Source organism: Corythoichthys intestinalis, chromosome 17 (assembly GCF_030265065.1).
Source record: "Corythoichthys intestinalis isolate RoL2023-P3 chromosome 17, ASM3026506v1, whole genome shotgun sequence".
Taxonomy (NCBI): Eukaryota; Metazoa; Chordata; class Actinopteri; order Syngnathiformes; family Syngnathidae; genus Corythoichthys; species Corythoichthys intestinalis.
This window is the reverse complement of record NC_080411.1, coordinates 15469166-15491119: the sequence shown is the minus strand read 5'-3', so window position 1 is coordinate 15491119 and position 21954 is coordinate 15469166. Positions and strand designations below refer to the sequence as shown.

Sequence of the window (21954 nt, the reverse complement as noted above, 5' to 3'; positions counted from 1 at the left end):
GATGTTACTTGTTTATTTAGCACCTGTGGATAACATTGATAGTCCACTGTATGTATAAGAGGGCTTATTCACAGCCACAACAGCTTTGGGAGCAAAATATTATAAGGGTGCAAAATTTGGCAGAACACTGGTGATGGCTCTGTTGTACAATTAGTATCGTTAGTGGGGCAAATTGAAACACCGCTCACCATTTTGGGGGTGCTCTCTGACTTTTCATGGTTCACATTTTCAATCCTTGGTTCTTGCTCAGTAGTTGTTGCTGCTTTTGAAAGCTTAGGTTTGAAAAAAATACTTATATCCATTTTGCCCCTTCGTTCCTCAGGTGGTTTTGGCTAAGCAAAGCAAATGACTGTCTAAGGTGCTAGTTATGTTATGTTGTATTTGTGAGTTGATTTTTTATTTTTTTTTAACTGACAGATCTTTGGTTACAGAACAGAAGAGAGGTATCAACATTAACTGTTCACTGGCGGGCTTTTGATCAGCTGTTTTGAACTTGCTGCGTATCTCTGACTTCGGTGTGCTGTGACGAGCAGACATTACTAATCGAATATGCAGATACGATTTACTCATATCATTACAATAGTGACATGATCTGTTCGAAAAATAATTTTGACCCATTATATATATTTTTTTGTTTATTTCATTCATTTTTGTTGGTTGTTATATTGCTTTACAACTTTTACAGACAATATTTTACAGGATTTAATTTTAAAATCATGTATAGGAAATTCAATTACATGCAATGACACTTTTTGGCCTCCTTAAACTCAGCCTATGAGGGTAGTCCATTATTTCCATCTGTGCTTTACTGATTCCATAGTGCTACAGAGGCCTAACTCTCACAACTATGTGAGTCAAAAAAAAAAAAAAAAAAAAAAAACAGGTGAGAAAGGTTGGTTTCACGATCGTATGTCAACGGTAGATGTGTGTTTGTGTATGTGTGTGTGTGTGTGTGTGGGGGGGGGGGGGTTGTTGTTTTTGTTTTGTTTTTTCTGATGCCAGTTTGTGTAGTGACCAGGTTCCAACAAAGGAAAGTTGAGATGACTGTACCTCAATGGTGGGAAAAAAATGTTTCATTGCATCTTGTCTAGATCAAAATTTGATTTCTTTATGTACTATAAATCAACATTCCAATAAAACCTCAAATCTCTCCCCTGCAAAATGACCCAAAATTCTGTTGGCCCATTCTATCAGTGAATCAGTTATATTTAGTCGATCAAGAATTGTGCAAGTTCTCCTACTTGAAAATATTAGAGAGGCCTCTAATTGTCAACATGGGTACACGTCAACCATGAGAGACAGAATGTGTGGGGGGGGGCACAGATAATCACATTGTTTGATTTTTAAAGAATTTATTTGCAAATCATGGTGGAAAATAAGTATTTGGTCAATACTAAAAGTTCATCTCGATACTTTGTTATGTACCCTTTGTTGGCAATAACGGAGGCCAAACGTTTTCTGTAACTCTTCACAAGCTTTTCACACACTGTTGCTGGTACTTTGGCCCATTCCACCATGCAGATCTCCTCTAGAGCAGTGATGTTTTTATGCTGTCGTTGGGCAACACAGACTTTAAACTCCCTCCACAGATTTTCTATGGGGTTGATATCTGGAGACTGGCTAGGCCACTCCAGGACCTTGAAATGCTTCTTACGAAGCCACTCCTTTGTTGCCCTGGCTGTTTGTTTGGGATCACTGTCAGGCTGAAAGACCCAGCCACATCTCATCTTCAATGCCCTTGCTGATGGAAGGAGATTTTCACTCAAAATCTTTCGATACATGGCCCCATTCATTCTTTCCTTTGCACAAATCAGTCGTCCTGGTCCCTTTGCAGAAAAACAACCCCAAAGCATGATGTTTCCATCCCCATGCTTCACAGTGGGTATGGTGTTCTTCAGATGCAATTCAGTATTCTTTCTCCTCCAAACACAAGAACCTGTGTTTCTACCAAAAAGTTCTATTTTGGGTTCATCTGACCATAACACATTCTCCGTCCTCTTCTGGATCATCCAAATGTTCTCTAGCAAACGCAGACGGGCCTGGACGTGTACTGGCTTCAGCAGGGGGACACGTCTGGCAGTGCAAGATTTGAGTCCCTGGCGGCGCATTGTGTTACTGATAGTAGCCTTTGTTACTGTGGTCCCAGCTCTCTGTAGGTCATTCACTAGGTCCCCCTGTGTGGTTCTGGGATTTTTGCTCACCGTTCTTATCATTTTGACGCCACGGGGTGAGGTCTTGCATGGAGCTCCAGATCAAGAGAGATTATCAGTGGTCTTGTATGTCTTCCATTTTCTAATAATTGCTCCCACAGTTGATTTCTTTACACCAAGCGTTTTACCTATTTCAGATTGTCTTCCCAGCCTGGTGCAGGTCTACAATTTTGTCTCTGGTGTCTTTCGACAGCTCTTTGGTCTTGGCCATCGTGGAGTTTGGAGTGTGACTGACTGAAGTTGTGGACAGGTGTCTTTTATACCGATAGTTAAAACAGGTGCCATTAATAAAGGTAACGACTGGAGCCTCAATAGACCTGGTTAGACCTATTTAGATCTCATCAGAAGTATGACCTCTTTGACAGTCAGGAATCTTGTTTGTAGGTGACCAAATACTTATTTTCCACTCTGGAAATAAATTCTTTAAAAAATCAAACAATGTGATTTTCTATTTTTTTTTTTTTTTTCCCCACATTCTCTCATGCTTGAGGTTTACCCATGTTGACAATTACAGGCCTTTCGAATCTTTTCAAGTAGAAGAACTTGCACAATTGGTGATTGACTAAATACTTATTTGCCCCACTCTAAACCACCAAACAAACAAAACTTATATGTATTCTTTTTTTTTTTTGTTTGTTTGTTTGTTTGTGATATTTTTTTATCAAATGAATTTAATGGTCATTTTTCCCCCTCAAATGTATTGTCATGCCAAACTTTTATTTTTGTTTTAATTGCATTTTCTGGCATTCCATTACATTTCTTTTCACTTTTTCAGTATGTGACATTTTGCATCAGCAATTTCAAACAGAGCATTGTTACATTCTCTCAAGAGGCTGTGACCGACAATGACGTTATTACTAGGACTACAGCCTTACATTGCATACAGTAGATGTACCGCGCTAGACAAACATATTAAAGTGCCGGAACGTGGACTCTTTCAAGTGAGGAGTTTTGACTGTCACGAGCCGAGTCAGCGAGTCGAGCAGATTGATGCTCGCCTTGAGTGTTCGGGACGGCTGCGCTTTTGTTAAGCTCGGCGACCGATCGCGCCGCAGGTACATAAATATACTCGCCGGCGTAGTCGTTTTCACACCGGCGACCTTGACTTGTGCTCGCTCGGCTGCGGAATCAACACTCGCCTGGGAAGGGCCCGTAAAAGACCGCATTAAAAAAGAATGTTGGCTTTGTAAAAGCGGTAAAATCTGTACATTGCAAAAACCCACCTCCCTAAAACGAGATAAATTCCCTTGTTTTCAGTGTAAATCCACTATGAGTGAAATTATCTGTCAATGCTTCAAGTAAATTTTACTCAGATTTCAAGAAATAAGAAAAATAGATATTTTAAACAAAAATTTTGTAAATTTTAGCTTATTTTAAAAAAATTGTTAGAAATGTTCTTGAATAGAGAATATTTTTCAAAACATGAAAGCAAAATTTTCTTGATTTACGTGGAAAAATTGCCAACTTTTACATATATCGGCTTAATAACAACAAATAGAAATATTTACTTATAGTAAGTGGAATAATCTGACGCATTGATCTTTAAAAGTCAAGATGGGGGAAATTATTTGACTGGATTGAGAAAAATCTGATTAAGACGTTGCAAATTTGCTGTATACTTAGTATAGATTTTTCTGACATTTTACATTAATCCTATGCAGTGTTTTCGTCAGCGATGACGATAACGAAAATATTTCGTCAGCTAACACTTTTTTTCATGACGATGACAAGACGATAATGAGCTATAAACATGTTTTGGGAGACTAATACATAATGAGCCTAATGCCAGTTTACGTTTGACAAGACGAAGATGGGAAATAGTTTTTGTCACATGTTCACAATGTGAGACATTTTATGTGTAGTTAGCTTGCGTCATAGCAGTGTCTGGTTGTGTCACTCATGTGACATGCTGCACATCCCCACTTACCAGTGCAGTGTCCTCTCCAGTCTCAAGGCTTGTACGTACGCACACATGGTAAGATTTTTTTTTTAAGATTTTTCTTTTCTTGGCCGGAGAAAATAGGAAATTTTGCTTTAGCCTTTAAATGTCTGTGCTGAGTGATCATGACAAACTGAATGTAACTTGTAGTGTTAGCATAACATTTGCGTTAGCATTAGGCTAATGCTATCGGCGAGCATCCTCGTAAACTCTTAGACAACTTTTAATATACAGTTCGTAGCGTCTAGGTGTGTATATTTAATTGAGAATAATGTATTTTTTTCCTGCTGAGTGTATTATCACCAAGTTGGCATTGTCCTTGTAGATGCTACAATATGTGCTCGTCTGTCAATGTCCATTCGAAACTTTTATTATTGGAGTAAAAAGTCTATATTATAGAGATGAAAACATGTTCAGTAAATGTTGACTAAAACTAGACGAAATTAGTCTTGAGTTTTCGTCAACAAAAAGTACATGGGCACATTTTGAGATCACTTAAATATGACTAAGACTAATACGTGTTATCGTCCAAAAAAGACGAAAATTAAAACAATATTATACAAGTAATACAAAAATATGAGCTTTTTTCTGCTGTGAATTGAATTGAATTGATCACGAGTAGACGTTGTTCATTCGCTGCCATCCCTCCCACTTGAAACGGATTGGACATCTACAGCTGTCAATGGCAGTCAATGCCAGGCAATGAGTTCAATTTGAGGCATTCCACCCAAAAGAAAACTGGATCTAGTACTAACAGCAGTCTGAGCACCGCGTATGATATACCATTCATATAATACTGATTTTTTCTAAGTTTTAACCTTTGCTTTATCATTTCATCATCACATTTTATCAAAGTTTTCACCAGTGTTCACCTGGCTGTTGAGTTTGGTGAGTTTTGAAGCATTCTGAGGGGGTCAAAGTAGGGCTCAAAGCGTCGGCGGGACAAAGAATGACTGCTAGGGGGCGCTACATGGTGTATTTGGAATTTGTCTTTACACGGTATCAAAGATTGCACTTGTCTTGACCTGCCTACCGATTTGGTGCATTTTGAAGCATTCTAAGGGGGTCAAATTGAGCTCAAAGGGGCTGCGGAACAAAGAATACATATAATAATAATAACAATAATAATAAAACCGAGGAACCACAATAGGTTACCTAAAAAAAACATTGTCACCTGCATGTCCATGCTGTTCAGTTATGGATGTGTTCTAAGTCAAATAAAATCAAATCAACTTTTATTTGTTTAGACCAAATCACAACAACAGTTGAAAGTGAGTCAAGAAAAACTGGAAGTAATCTGTAAATGCCCTAAAATGAACGAGGAATGACCTGTAAATGCCCACAAAAGAGTGGCTGTAAATGCTTTGGTTTCACAGCCGTTGACGGCGCTAGACGTCCAATGCAGTCAAAATGAATTGGATGTGTAGCGGCATCATTGGCAGCCAGTGAGCTAACTTGGACACAATTCAGTTAGTTTTTCTAGCAACCTGTTGGTTCCTTTTTTTTTTTTAATTTGAAATGGTGACACCTTTTTAAAACGATATATCGATTCTTGGTAGGTGCATAACTTACCGATCGATAGCCTTTTGGGCAACAGAGTATCGCGATATATCACCTTTTCGATATATTGTTACACTCCTACTGTGTGGCATGTTGTGGCGTGAGACTGAAGGACTACAATATCACAAAAGATTTATGAAAAAAAAAAAAAATCCAATCTCCTTTAGGAACATTATACTCATTTAAATGTTTGTTTTCGCTATTACCGTATTGGCCCGAATATAAGACGGCCCTGATTATAAGACGACCCCCTCTTTTTCAAGACTCAAGTTTGAAAAACCAAATTAATTTTTATACAGAAAATATTTACAGTACATCTGAAACAAATGATTATAACAATATATTTGAGAGAAAAAGCATGATATTTTGATTCATTCAAATCTTAATATCCGAACATTTAAATATGTAAGCTAAAGTGCAATCACATTCGTAAATGAATTGCCTCTGGTTTTTGACATGTAAATAAACCAATCTATTGTGATAAAACAACAAAATTGCAAAAACTGCATTAACCATCAAAGTGAGATCTAACTGTAACTAGTCTTGAAACAAATCAGAATAAGGAAAAACATTGCAATAAAAGAATAATAAAAAACTTGAGAGTAGCTGAAATCTGTCATGACAGAACTAGGGCTGTCAAAATTATCGCGTTAACGCGCGGTAATTAATTTTTTTTAAATAATCACGTTAAAATATTTGACGCAATTAACGCACATGTCCAACTCAGACAGTATTCTGCCTTTTGGTAAGTTTTAAAGCAAGGTTTTTTGTGCTGTCTAACAGCGAACTCTTGTGGTCGCTTTGCGACATGGTTTATTGCTTTCTTGCCAGTTCAATATGGCTGCACAACGTCTCGGGCTGAGGCCTACGTGGTAATGTTGTGCTTATATGATCCTTGGACAAGATTTGTCCGTAAGTATGGTTGTTGTAAAGAATGTACATATTATGTTAGTAAGCGAAATGTTATATTTTTTATATGAGACGCTTTTTGTTTATGTTTAGTGAACCTGTATAGCGTGCTAAGCTAACGTTGTTGCTAATGCAATGCTTGTGTACTTTTTTGGGAGTTTTACTACGGTCTAAAGAGAACAATGGTTTGAGGCCATTTTATTAATAAATCAGATGAAAAAGGAAGAAGTCTGATTATTAAGGCGTCGTTCACTAGCTTTGGAAAAAGTAGACACTTCGGAGTGAGGACAGCATAGACAGATTTAAATGACAGTAGAGTGAAATGCCCACTACAGTCCTTATGTACTGTATGTTGAATATATATATCCATCTTGTGTCTCATCTTTCCATTCCAACAATTTATTTTACAGAATATATATATAATTTACGGAAAAATATGGCATATTTTATAGATGGTTTGAATTGCGATTAATTGCAATTAATTACGATTAATTAATTTTTAAGCTGTAATTAACTCGATTAAAAATTTTAATCGTTTGACAGCCCTAGACAGAACATTACTCAAGTTCAGCATTCGCTTCAATGATATCTGGCGCCATCTAGTGTCATGAATGGGTATAATGCCTAGACCCTGAATATAAGATGACTCCCACTTTTTTAGTCTTATTTCAATGCAAAAAAATAGTCATATATTCGAGCCAATACAGTAAATACTGGCATCGCCAGCGCTCGGCACCCCAAATGCGACAGCATCTAAAAGGTGCGCAATGTTAATGCATTAATAGTAATAATGTAATTATTATAACATGATCCCAATTAAATATTCAAAGTTGGTTAACTGATTTGTTTATTCAACTCAGAGTTATGAAAAACCCGTTTTTTTAGAGATATTTTGACCTTTCAACATAATATATTAAATATATTCATAATATTAATATTAAAAATTATGAACTTTCAAATTTCATTCCATTTTATCTCAACTCATGGACCACTTGTAGCCGTTTCAGGGACCACCAGCGGGCTTGCGGGTCTCACTTTGAGAACCTCTGTGGTGGAAAGCAGCAATTTGTTTGTTTTTACGTGTTTAGTAGACCTAGATTTTTATGAGCGATGAGGAAGTACCCCTTGAAATGTTGTTGTGTGGGTGTACTATTGATTTCAAGGCGGGTTCAGACTTTTAGTGCTTTGGAGAAGTTTGAGTTTGCTCAGAGTGCTATTGATCGCTTCCAAAACCGATGGGCCAGTCCTCGGAGACGTAACTCAACACTTCTCATCGTTCTTTTCCTTCAATTGTAATTTCCAGAATGACTTTTGATGTTTGTTTGGGTTTTGGATTGGAGATGTTTTTTCTTTTAAACAAGAGCACCCAGCTGAGCGCATGAAGGCTCTGCTGGCAAAATAGAGGGGAGAATAGAGAAGTCTGGTTACATTGTTGCAGAACAATGGCGAGTCAGTTTAGCCGCGGCGTCAAAGAGCCAGCACTTGATAGCGCAACAGGGGTTATACGGCACTGAGGAACAGAACGCGCGAAGAAAAACGGGCATTGTCTGTGTGAGGAGGAAAATGAAGAGAATCGCGGAATGTAGCATGAATGGCAAAAATGGTTTGCAAGAACAATTGTTATTTCTCGATGTTTGGTCAAATGTACATCACGAGTTTTGTTGTGATCTTGAAAGCAGAGGTGGTTAGAGGAGCATTTATATTTACATTACATTTACTTGAGTAACTTTTGGGGGGGGGGAAAGTAATTTTTAAGAGTAGCTTTACTAAGCCATACTTTTTGACTAGATTTGTGAAGAAAAAACATTACTTAATTCCGCTATTTTGGGCTACACGAGTCGTTACATTTTACATCTTTATTCTATATATTACCGTATTGGCCCGAATATGACTGCCCTGATTATTAGACGACCCCCTCTTTTTTAAGACTCAAGTTTGAAAAAACTTTTTGAAAACCAAATTAATTTTTATACAGAAAATAATTACAGTACATCTGAAACAAATGATTATAACAATATTAGGGCTGTCAAACGATTAAAATTTTTAATCGAGTTAATTACATCTTAAAAATTAATTAATCGCAATTCAAACCATCTATAAAATATGCCATATTTTTCTGTAAATTATTGTTGGAATGGAAAGATAAGACACAAGATGGATATATACATTCAACATACGGTACATAAGGACTGTATTTGTTTATTACAACAAAAAATCAACAAGCGATTGTTAAAATGGATAAAAAGACTTGTCGTTCTTAAAAGATAAATGTTAGTACAAGTTATAGAAATTTTATATTAAAACCCCTCTTAATGTTTTCGTTTTAATAAAATTTGTAAAATTTCCAATCAAAAAATAAACTAGTAGCCCGCCATTGTTGATGTCAATATTTACTTACACAATGCTCATGGGAGCTGAAGCCTATAAAATCAGTCGCACCCAAGCGCCAGCAGAGGGCGGCAAAACTCCACAAAACACAATTAATATGTGGGCATTTCACTGTACTTTCATTTAAATCTGTCTGAGCGGGGCATGTGCGTTAATTGCGTCAAATATTTTAACGCGATTAATTTAAAAAATTAATTACTGCCCATTAACGCGATAATTTTGACAGCCCTAAACAATAAATTTGAGAGATAAAGCATGTTATTTTGCCTCATTCAAATCTTAATATCTGAACATTTAAATATGTGAACTAAAGTGAAATCACATTCGTAAATGAATGGCTTCTGGTTTTTGAAATGTAAATAAACCAATCAATTGTGATAAAACAACATAATTGCAATAACTGCATTAAATCTTCAAAGTGAAGTCTAACTGTAACTGTAGTCTTGAAACAAATCTGAATATGGAAAAACATTGCAATAAATTAATGCAAACTGGTTAAATTTCAGAGTAGCTGAGATCTGTCATGACAGAACATCGCTTCGATGATATCTGGCGCCATCTCGCGTCGTGAATGGGTAAAATGTCTAAACCGCGAATATAAGACGACCCCCTTTTTCAGTCTCATTTCCATGCAAAAAACCCAGTCTTATATTTGGGCCAATATGGTACTTTTTTGCCAGAGACGCCAACAGTGGCTCAACCAGTTTCACCAATGAGACATCGTAACAATAATAACATTACTGCATTATACCAATAAGAGGTAAGCTTGCCCTTCTATGATCACGCCACCCTATTGAATCATGTGGTGTCTTTAAAGCACCGTAAAAAATGAAGTACAGTGATCCCTCGCTACTTCACGATTCAAACTTTGCGCCCTCAGTCTATCACAGATTTTTTTTTTTCCATTTAAAAAAAAAAAAAATAATAATACAAATGAGCTGTCCCGTGTCGACCATGTAGTCAGTCTCATTCTCGCTCCCTCCCTCCATCTCCCTGCTCTGTTTCCCCAGGCAAGCAGTGCACGTGCACTGGAGTTGCTTCTTAAAGTTAAAGTTGTTTGTGTGTGTGTGTGTGTGTGTGTGTGTGTGTGTGTGTGTGTGTGTGTGTGTGTGTGTGTGTGTGTGTGTGTGTGTGTGTGGCGACATTCGAAGCAATAAAAGCTACCAAATGTTAAGTGATTTTGAGCAATTTGTAATTTCTACATGACACTCCAAGAGTCGCAGCAAGGGAGGTAACAGAAGCATTTAATAAAGCCAAGCATTTTTCGACTACAGAACAGAACTTTATTGTTTTTCAAAATATAATTCGGTGGGACAGTAACATGTTTAAAACATCATGATTATTGCATTTGAAGTGCTTAAAAGCCATTTATTACAATGCAGTGTGTATATATATATATATTATATATTTTGGGAAAAAAGAAAAAAAAAAGTCTTACATGTATCTCTTTCCAATGCTAAATGTGAATTAATACATTGAATACACAATGGGGGGGGGGGGGGGGGGGTGCGCGCTACTTCGCGTTTTTTCACTTATCGCAGAGGGTTCTGGTTCTAACTGCAGTTTGGGCACCACGTATGGTATCCCATTCATATAGCACTGATGTGTAATGTATAGCATATAGTAGCATATAGTTTTAACCTTTGCGTAGTTATCTCCTCTTTCAACTTCAAAAAAAAAAAAAAAAGAAATAAAAATAAGGTTTTGTGTCTAGGGGGCGCTACACACATTTACGCATTTTATCAAAGTGATCACCTGGCTGTTGGGTTTGGTGAGTTTTGAAGCATTCTAAGGGGGTCAAAGTAGGGCTCAAAGCGTCGGCGGGACAAAGAATGACTGCTAGGGGCCGCTACATAGTGTATTTGGAATTTGTCTTTACGCGGTATCAAAGATTGCACCTGTCTCGACCTGCCTGCCGATTTTGGTGCATTTTGAAGAATTCTAAGGGGGTCAAATTGAGCTCAGAGGGGCTGTGGAACAAATAATAACTATCATAATAATAATAATAATAATAATAAAACCGTGGAACCACAATAGGTTACCTAAAAAAAAAAAAAACATAGTCACCTGAGTGTCCATACTGTTCAGTTATGGATGTGTTCTAACCTCTAAGTCAAATAAAATCCAACTTTTATTTGTTTGGACCAAATCACAACAACTGTTAGCTGAAGGAGAAAACAAAATTATTATATATTTTAAGGTGTAGTAGCCCTACGCTGGATTTCGACCTACTTGAGCATTGTACCCCCCCCCCCCCCCCCCCCCCCCCAGGTAAGACTAATGCCCACCCACACCTAGCATCCTGGTAACACCACTGTAATAGTCATGTGATTCTCATTGGTGAAACTGGTGAAGCTACCCCAGTAATACAGCAGGCATGTCTCTACTCTTGGTATCGCTGGAAAAATCAATAAGTAAATCTAATATGTAGAATAAAGAGGAAAAATGTAACGACTCTTGTGTAGCCTAAAATAGCGAAGTAAGAGTAGGGGTTTTTCTTCACAAATCTCAAGTAAAAGGAAAAAAGTATAGCTTAGTAAAACTACTCTTCGGAGTACATTTTACTCAAAAAGTTACTCGAGTAAATGTTACGGTGTACATGTAATGCGTTTACACCCACCTCTAGTCGTGTGGCATGTAGTGGCGTGACACTGAAGGGCCACAGCAACACAAAAAAAAATACATTTATCAAAAATGCATGATCTCATTTGGGAAAATGATACTCCATTTAGCTGTTTGTGCTAGCGGCGAACTACCGACGTCGCCGCACTCGGCAGCCAAAATGCGTCGGCATCTAAAAGTTCTGCCACCTGACAGTCGTGTTTGTTTCTTTAAGTCTCAATTAGCCACGTATCTGACCGCCTCGTGGCAGCTGCCGCCGTCTGCCGTCAGGAGATTTAAGACTCCGGCAGACTTTCAAGTCGCGCTTTCCTCTTAATTGGGCTCCATCTGCGGGAAAAAGGGCACCGGGGGTGACAGCGCACCTCCGGCGGCAAATCAAATATGCAGAGTTGGGAGGCGTCGAAACAAAGGAGTTCACTCTGTATTTTGCAATACCCCCCCCCCGCTGGCTTGCAAACGTCAAGATCTGGAAAAAATAACCGGGAAAAGCTGAAGATATAAAGCATTGCCAGGGCCGCCGTGAAACAGTTTACAGCAGACGTGTGCGATGGGAAATTAGCGGGAAATCGCAAGCGGCTCATCTGGCGGCGTTCCCTAACGCCGTGTGATCGGTGGTGAGCGTTCAGGGGTTGTGGGACACTTTTGCGCCTTTAATCCTCAAACTCGTACCACTCGGCGTATTAGAGGCTCGTTTAGTCATTCACGCATGCTCTTCATCTCAATGGCTAGCTGCTCTTCTCTGACTTCTCCTCCCAACTACAAATGTCAATTCTCCAAAGTGTCTTGTATTAGGAAAGAAAACCTTATTTTTCCTGTTTCTAGAAATCATAGACGTGGTGTCCTCCTTGCCAAAAAGGAAAAAGGCCATTCTGTTTGTAAAAAGTACAAATTCTGCATGTCTGTATCAGTGATGGACAGGATGCTTCTCAGTCTGAACAGCTCAGATGGCTTTTGACGATCACTCTATTTTGTCTGTGTTCAAACTGCAGGCATATCCAATTCCAATCAGATTACTCCTCAAATCTGATTTTTAAGGCTGACTGTTCACACTATTTTTAGCCAGCGCCCAAATCAGATCTGGTCCTGTTCAGACTGGGGCCCATTCAGGGGTCGCGTTAACCGAATATTTTCCGTCGTTGACCGATTTTTTTAAAACGGTGACGGAAAAAACTGAAGTCCATCTGTCATTTTGACAGGTTGCAATTCACACCCCAGACCACAGGGTGGTGAGTGAGCATATTAATTAGCTATTGTCTCTCTTGATGCATGACGTCATTGGCCTTACTCTGAAAAATGTCAAGGCAACTGAGTGTCCGAAGTTTCTTCGAAAAGCCCCAAAACGACGATGGTGTTGATAAAAGAGGTGAAAAAAGAGGGACTGCACAAGCGGGCACGCAATTCAAGTCCATGCGCACCAGGAGGAAAGTGTGAGACTGCGTTCAGGCCACAGCAGGTGAACTGTTAATTTCATTGTTCCATATGTAACCTCATCTGCTTGATGTGTGATGATGGCATGGTGTGGATTCTCTGTTAAGCTTGTTCGGACAGAATATTAATTTAAAATGAATGAAAACTAAATACTATTGAATATATTGAAGCGGTATGCAATGTTAAGAGTCTTGTTAGCTCGAATTGCTGTGTCCAGCCGCTGTAGCTCTGCTGCTCTCTGTGAACTCTCTATTCAAGCCGGTGTTGTGACGAAAAATAGCCGACCCGCGTGAAATGTCCCCCCTGACGGGAACGCTTGCTTATAACGCATTATTTGAGCGTTTATTTTGTTTTATTTATTTGTTTATTTATTTCATTATTGAGCACCCACACGTCACTTGTACAAACAGCTTTTTCTTACCAATCGATGAACATGGATTGCCGTGAATATGTATTATTTTACTCTGCTTGAACTAATAAATGTCACACCAGTGTGATTGTCATTATTGTCATTATATGGTCGTGAAAACCTGTAGACTAATACATTTCTGTTCAAAGATGTTTATGTGGCCCAGTCCGCGATTTGTTACTAAAATACAGTACTAGTATTTTGTGTAATTTATTCATTTAAAACTGATTTTACAGTCGTAAATCTATTACTGTAATGCGTCCGTGAAAACATTTGATGTTTTCACCTCAATAAAGCGTTATAAATAAGCTTTCCCGTCAGGGGGGACATTTCACGCGGGGCGGCTATTTTTCGGCACACCGGAACGCACGCGGCTCTTAAGTGTCTCTGTCACGTGACTGTGTCGTAGCCGATAACGCGCTCGGCCAAATGGACACACAAGTACGGAAGGTCAATTATGCCAAACAAAGGGTCACCACAATGTCGTTATCATTTTAAAAATTTAAGTGACGGGTAAAAATTGATTATGACCGGATTTTTATGACCCTGTCAGTCAAAATGACAGACAACGAAAAAGTCTAGCGCAACCTCTGGGCCCATTATACCCCTTTCCCACTGGCCAAAAAAACCATGTCAACCCACTAACAATCGGCTTTTGGTGGCAGTGGGAAAGGTGCAGCGACCCGCCTCGACCCATGTCAATCAAACCGCCAAGCGACCGCATTAAAATTAGGGTTGGGAATCTCTGGCATGAAGCCGATTCGATATGTATCTAGATACACAGGTTACGATTCGATTAAAAAAAGATACATTTATAGGGCCAAGCGATTCGATACGATTCGATACACTTTAAGAACGATACGGTTCGATACAGAGTGAAAACGATACGATAGTAAACATTCGTTGTGTGTGTTCGTACAGTATTTTAAACATATAAAAAGACCACATTTCTGATAGCAAAATTAAACATCAAAATTTCATACCAATGTTTTGATTAATTTTCATATGGAAAAAAATAAATAAAGCTTACTATTTGACTGTCATTTTGTTGGATGGGATTGATAAAATAAACTCCAGTAACAGACAACAATAAAGTGCAGTAATTTAATTTCTGTATTTCCTGGTGTTTTGAACACAATCGGTCAGTAATTTAAGTGCAAACTTTCAACGTAAACATCTTACAAGCAAAAAGTATGAATTATATGCAGCAGCTCTAGAAAAATTAAACCTGCTAGTGTTATCATGAATAAAAAATATGCTTTACCACTGGTATAATTGGGGAATAAAAACATGGCATTTTAGACAGACAGGTCTATAATCATTACTTTAACCTTATACACAGCAAAGTCATTCACTTATGCCTGTGCTTCCACATTTTTTTTTATTCCTCATCACTGTCTATATCTTTTTTGAAGGGCAGATTTTTCTTGAAGATCAACTGATCCACATGTTCATGTTTAAGTAGACTGCGTTTCGTGGAAACAATATGCCGCCCTTTCCACCGTTGTAGTGGGTTATTTTTCAGGGTTAAAAACTCGAAACGATCTCTGTACCGCTTCACACTAGCTCTGTCCCATGCGAACAGATCTGGCTGCCTTCATCACTTCAAAGTCCGACTTTTGTTTTCCGGGGTGCGTTGAAAATCAATCACTGCACGTCGCTGGCGTGGTGCGTAAACTGTCCATCGTTTTAGCATGTTGCTTCGTTGCCACTACCAGTGTTGTTAATTTTACTTTAAAAAAGTAATTAATTACAGTTACAAATTACTTCTCCCAAAAAGTAATTGCGTTAGTAACTGTTACCTGAATTTAAGAGTAATTAGTTACTTGGCAAAGTAACTAGTGATAATTTTCATGTTTTTTTTTTGTTTTTTTTTCCCTCAAAAAAAAAAAAAAAAAGGTCACACAATGTGAAGTTTAAAGGGTTTTTGGGACAACTGGCCCTAGCCCAATTCTTTACCCAACACTTAAGTAGACACAAGGGTATTGCGATAACTAGATAGTAACCTTTGCTATGTGTGGAAGTCATTTAAAGTTGTGAATCAACCGTTAAAGTTGTTAAAATTGCTCCCGCTATTGCACTAGTTCCCTTCTGTCTACTTTCAACATGTGTAAGTTTTAAAACTGTTTCATCATTTAAAGATAGATTTAAGTCGTTAAGATTTTGCAGATTTAGGACCATTTTAGATTTTAAAAAAAAAAGTAGGTTCGCTAGGAAGAATCTCTACAACAGAGCCTTCCTGAGAGGTCTACTGCTTTAAGATGGCGGCTGTTTACTAACGCATGTAGTCCTTAAAACATGTTGCCAATGCAGCCGTGGCTATCATTTGCATCTAGTTCTATAATATGTGATATATACCATATCATATGGGCGTAGTTTGTAGGCTACAGTCAGGTATTATTGGAGCCACCTAGCACCGCGTTTGCAACGGCGTCTTCCCCACTCCTGCTCTGCTCTCTCGTCTCCGTGAGTCCATCTCTCTGACTTTTTTTATTCAACCAACTTAGTAACGCATAGTAACGCACGCCTTTCCCGCCTCAGTAACAGTAACGGCATTGCCAAGATGAGAAAAGTAATTAATTAGATTACTCGCTACTGAAAAAAATAACGCCGTTATTAACAACACTAGCCACTACTAGTTTCGTTTTGGGCTGTGAAGAAAACGCTACGGAGCGTGCGTTACAGTGGTTTTGTTAGCTCTCGCGTTGTTATGACACGCCCATGACGATCGGGTAATGACGGCGACTACTCGCGGTTCTGCCGAAATGAATGGGAAGTTGAGGCAACCACGACGGCGGGCACAATCTAAGTGCGCTGTGTGGTGAATGACACAAGCGCAGCATGTGAGGTAAAAGCTAAATTATCATATTAAGCAATGCATTGAACTAGGCATTAGAAGCCGATTCTTGTGTTTGCGATAGCCGAATTCTATCGGTTCATTGAATATTTAATGTCTAATTACTGTCGAATGGTAAGTTTACTATTGATACAGCTGTATCTCTCACATGTAAAACGGGATATCCGGTCGTATCGGTTTATCGTTCTCAAGCTTGGTTAAAATCACCTTGGCTCTGATCGTCATGCAGTCTGAAAGCAAAACCCCGGGTCAACAGTCAACAACCTAATCTACGTGGTGACGTAGGCTCTTACGTGGTGCGTCATAACAACTCGCCAGTCGCCTCCCAGTACACGACTCCTTTCAATTTCAAACCAAAATTCACGTCGCCTACGTTGCCTCAGCACAAGCAGAGTGTTGATCCTTTGCTGCATTTCGACCATTTTGAGGGCAGTAAAAAGCATGAAAACAGAGAACACAAACGGAAAGGAGGCTTCCATGTTGCTCTGCATTGTTTACTTCCTTGAACTGAATGAAGTCGGTCGCACTTGTCGACGCGCATCTTAGCGTGGTGACGTCACGTAACCTTACGCACGGCTGAGGGGGGTGGGGGGTTAGACGGGTGGGTTAAAAAAAAAAAAGACACGGCTTTTTTTTTTTTTGTCAATGGGAAAGGTGCCAAATGCCAATTGCTAGTTGGTTTCATCGGCTTGGAAAAAACGCGTGTTGGCCCACTAGTTTCAGTGGGAAAGGGGCATTAGTGACACACCTGACAGGTTGCTGCGGCAACGAAGGCGTCATCCAGCATCGAGTGACGTCACGAACAGTCAAAGCTCATCTGAACTGTTGAAAGTTTAGAAGCATTTCTGTCCATATCTGATATGAAACAACCTCTTGTATGTGGTTTCAATCAGTCTCGCAAAAATCAGACTACGAAAGAACCATCCAGTTTCAATCTGGATGAGCCAAAAATCAAGATTTTAACTGCCAGTCTGATAAAGGCCTACAGTACGCTGGATGATCCCTTCGTGTGTCAATAATGTGGCCAAGTCTGAACAGGCCCAGATCTAATTTGGACTAAAAATAGGGTAAATAGTCAGGCCTAAGAAACAGATATGAGGAGGAATCGGATTGAAATCAGATATTCCTGCAGTCTGAACGCAACCTGAGTGACCATGTGTAACCTGCAAATCAGTGAAGGCACCATTACTCGTAATTTTCAGACTATAATCCGCTACTTTTTCCCTCTCATTTTGAATCCTGCAGTTTATAGTCCAGTGCGACTTATTTGTTGATTTATTTGGGTTAATAGGAGGGCTGTCAAACGATTAAAAATGTTAATCGAGTTAATCACAGCTTATAAATGAATTAATCGTAATTAATCGCAATTCAAACCATGTATAAAATATGCCATATTTTTCGGTAAATTATTGTTGGAATATGGAACACGAGACTGATATATAGATTCAACATACTGGACATAAGTAGTGTATTTGTTTATTATAACAATAAATCAACAAGATGGCATTAACATTATTAACATTCTGTTAAAGCAATCCATGGATAGAAAGACTTGTAGTTCTTAAAATATAAATGTTAGTACAAGTTATAGACATTTTATATTAAAACCCCGGCAACAAAACACCAAAAAACACAAGTAACAAATGGACATGACACTGTGCTGTCATTTTAATCTGTTTGAGCTGGGCATGTGCATTAAATGCGTCAAATATTTTAATGTGATTAATTTAAAAAATTAATTACCGCCCGTTGACGCGATAATTTCTAGTTAATAGGTAACACTTTATTTGACAGCGGCATCATAAGACTGTCATACTTATGACGACACTGTCATGGGCTTATGCTTATGACAGATGCCATTGTCATCTGGCAAAATTTGTCACTAACTCAATAACAATAATCCAAATGAGGGACGGCTATAGATTGACTTCATTGTTCCTTGGCTAGGCCTGACCGCAGTAGTTTTTCAGGTTAGCAAGTTCACACCGTTTAATGTTATGCTAACTCTGATGCATGCCGGACTTTCAGTAGCAAAATTAGTGGTGTTTCCCCCACAACATTTACGTCTTTTTACATAAAGTGGCTGCTGCTGGCCAAAAAAAACCCTAGTATCATTCCTCTTTGAAGGGGCGGAGGAGGCGGCATTTTATAGACATGAATCTGTTGGTGCTGTGTGAGTGTGCATGTCTGTGTGGCGGGAGTGGGGTGGTGTCATCAGCCAATCAAACATGCGCTTGTGGGGGGAAAAAATGGACCGGCACATTCAACAAGTGAAAAGGGATAAATGTAAGTCTGAATGTAATGAAAATAATTCACTTAATAATGGTATGGTTCATTCTATCCTTACAACATATGGGAAGACAATCTAAATTACCAATAGAACTGAACTCATTATATAATGCAATAAGGTTGCATAAAAGTTAGTAGGGACAAATTGAGCATTCTAAAAAGTTGCTGGTGTCATGTCCCGACCATCCCTATCCAAACCTACACCCTTGGAGCATATCAATAACCTTTTGGGTTATAAAGTAACGCGACATATCACCTTTTTGATGTATTGTCACAGTCATTGGTATTGGAAGATGATCAACCACTGCCTGGCCCTACAGGTCATACAAATTGGACGTGTATTGCCGTCATGGCGACAAATGAGTTAATTCAAAGATTTGGCATGTGCCATTTAGACGCCACTTGCAAACTTTGCTTGTTCATTTCCTGCGGGGCCATTGATCAGCATCCACGGAGAAGTATCAGCATTACCCCGGACATCATACATGACAAATTACCTCTTAAGTAATCAGTCAATATGAATGGGGAGCAGTTCATTCTGTCGCCAAATGACTCACCGGATCTCCTTTTGACAAGGAGGAGTGCGGATCTCGGTGCAAAACCTGTCAGACTGTTAAAATGGTGTGTGTGATCATTTGGTCTCGAAGTAGAAGCAACTACACACAAAAAATCAAGTGTGAATTTTGACAGTTGAGTCAGGAGATGCCTCCAAATGGGAACTTAATTAAATCACAGCAGTGACTAAACACTGTGAAAATGTGCCCTCTAGAGGTTGACGGCAGTAACGGTGTGACATCAAAGCAATGTGATTGGGGCGTTCAGGTAAGCGCGTGATTTTCGTGGAATTGTCCCGCATTCATAGGAACAGAAAATCACCGGCACGGATTCGAGCAAGGGGTTGGGGGGGCAGTGCAATATCGATTGGGAAGAAATGAATAATTCTGTTGATTCTCTGCACTCGCATGGCTGGAATCCTCAATTCTCAGCATCAACACAATGACTCAGAGAAGGCGCCTTGTGAGGATGAGGAGAGTCCTATTAAACATGAGCGGATGAGTTTGGAAAGTGCATCAGTGCCATGAAATCCGAGCTTCAAGTCCAAGTGTGTGCTCAGCATCCTCTAGTGACATGATGATGACCTTGTGGAAAAACTTGCCTGACCAATTTGTAGCGGTTGAAAAAAAATAAATAACCGAGGTAAAAAGCGCCCTCTGTTGTTTTAGTGTGACTAATATGAAACATTAAGAACTCCAATCTCATGCTAATAAAATAAGAAATCATAAAACTGAGTTCATGTATGTAAATTGTATTTAAAATTCCAAAACACTATTTAAAAAAAAAAAAAATCATTGCGTACTGAAGCTTTGTCCCTCAAACCCCCTGGAGGAAACTGTCTGCGATGGGGTTTCAGCGAGATTTTGCCCGGGCTCCTCGCCACCAAACCGGGGAGCGCGTGCGCCATCACCCCGGGAGGCAGCGACGGATGAATGGAGGGTGTGTGTGAAAGATGTCCGCACTTCTTCCCCACCAAAACAAGCGTGCAAAACTGCGCGCACACAATCTTATTCATCCGCACATGTGCAGTCCACGCACCTGATTCTTGTGGCGAGTCCCATCTTCGAGTTCTGAAGAGGTGTCCATCTTTCCCCCATCGGCCGGTCAGCGTCCCGCGGAGAATGTGCGCATTACATCCACCAACGCCAACACATCCAAGCCGTGCAAGTCCCGCAGCCTCTATTCCATTTACGTGGAACTTCCTGCAGGTTTTCCGCTGCAAATGCTGGATTATTCCGCGAGGGGGAAAGTCCTTTACTCCATGAAAAAAGGCGCAATGTTACGTTCCGGCGGCTCCTCTTTGCGACATCCGCGAGAGTGAGTGAGCGAGCAGTTCGCGCGCTCCTCCGTTGCGCTACTGCGCTCCCTCCCGCCTGTCAATCAACGCCCCCTCCCCTCGTTCCCATCCCACCGAGACCTCTTGTATACTGTATATTGCACATCATAGCACAGTGAGACTAAGAGTGTATGAATGAGTAAATAGGGCTCTCAACATGCCTGATCATGAGGATTATGGTGATGATGATGAGCTGTCTTCATGCGTTACATATTACGGAGATGCCTGCGGGAGGAGAGGCGGGTGTCATTTGGGACGTCACAACAACAGTCTTGATGGATGGGAGGTGGTCCTTTTTAGTAGAGCGTTCTGTGATATGAAAAGTAAAAAATGCATAAGGGATATAAAAATATTTCACAGTTTAACTAATTAAATGCTAGTGAAAGCAATCGCATCTAACTGGGAATTGTACGGTGGCCCTGAAGTGCAAAACACAATGGCAAATCAAAAAAACAAAACACCAAATCACATAACAAAAAACAAATTCAAAAACACAATGGCAAAACACTTACCAAAAACACAAATTAAAAAACAAAACGCGACTTTCCTATTGGTATGTTCGATCTGCCAATGCGACGCTCCCATTGACTGTAAATAGTAAGCTTGAGAACAATAAACCGATACGACCGGATATCCGGTTTTACAGGTGAGAGATACAGCTGTATCGATACTAAACTTACCATTTGACAGTAATTAGCCATTAAATATTCAATGAACCGAAAGTAGAGATAGAATTCGGCTATTGCAAGCACAAGAATCGGCTTCTAATGCCTAGTTCAATCCATTGCTTCTTGTTATACGATTTTTTTTATAGTTGTGTCTTAGTAGTTTTTCCACGCTTGGTGTGTGTTTAAAACAAAGTCCAGGCCCATCATTTGTTTTATTGTATATTAAGTGGTATGATGTCACGTGGAGCTACCAAACTCTTTCACAGTAAGTGTAGTTGGCTGTTAAAAGTGAAAAATAAAGGAATTCAAGTTATTATGTTCTTGATTTAAAAAAAACAAATTGCAGAATATCATTTAAAGATGTTGAGATATTGCAAGCAATTTTTATTACCTATGGTTTTTAAGATCAATTGAAGAATTGTTAAAAGGTTTTTACTAGACTGTTTTTGTTGCGTATCTTTAACAAATTGAGGCGATTTATTCATGTTTATGGTTCACGGTCATTATTGCCCTCTGACTCAAACCAAATGCAAAATTAGTTTGACTCCTGGTCTAAAGGTATTTCATAAATCTGCAACATAAGAATGTAAAGTTATATTTTATCATCATAGGCCCCCAGAAAATTATGGTAAGACAAAATAAATGTATTAAAAATAAATAAATAAAAAAAGAACCAGCTAATATAATGCTCAATTTTTGTATAATATCAAACTATACTAACAAACAAATTCCACCATACGCTCAAACAGAAACGGTGCACAATATTTTCTCGAGTAGCTTGTTT

The 21954-nt window shown here is 39.1% G+C and overlaps 1 protein-coding gene across 2 annotated transcripts in view; it reads right to left on the bottom strand.

Annotated features, from left to right (window-relative positions):
- fibcd1b (fibrinogen C domain containing 1b) overlaps window positions 1-20470 on the bottom strand; it is a 310956-nt gene extending 290486 nt beyond the window's left edge. For both annotated transcript variants that reach the window (XM_057819800.1, XM_057819801.1), the window contains exon 1: window positions 20205-20470. In XM_057819800.1, coding sequence (XP_057675783.1) covers window positions 20205-20252 — 48 coding nt within the window. In that variant the 5' untranslated portion in view covers window positions 20253-20470. The remainder of the gene's footprint in view (window positions 1-20204) is intronic.
- Between the last annotated feature and the right edge of the window lie 1484 nt (window positions 20471-21954).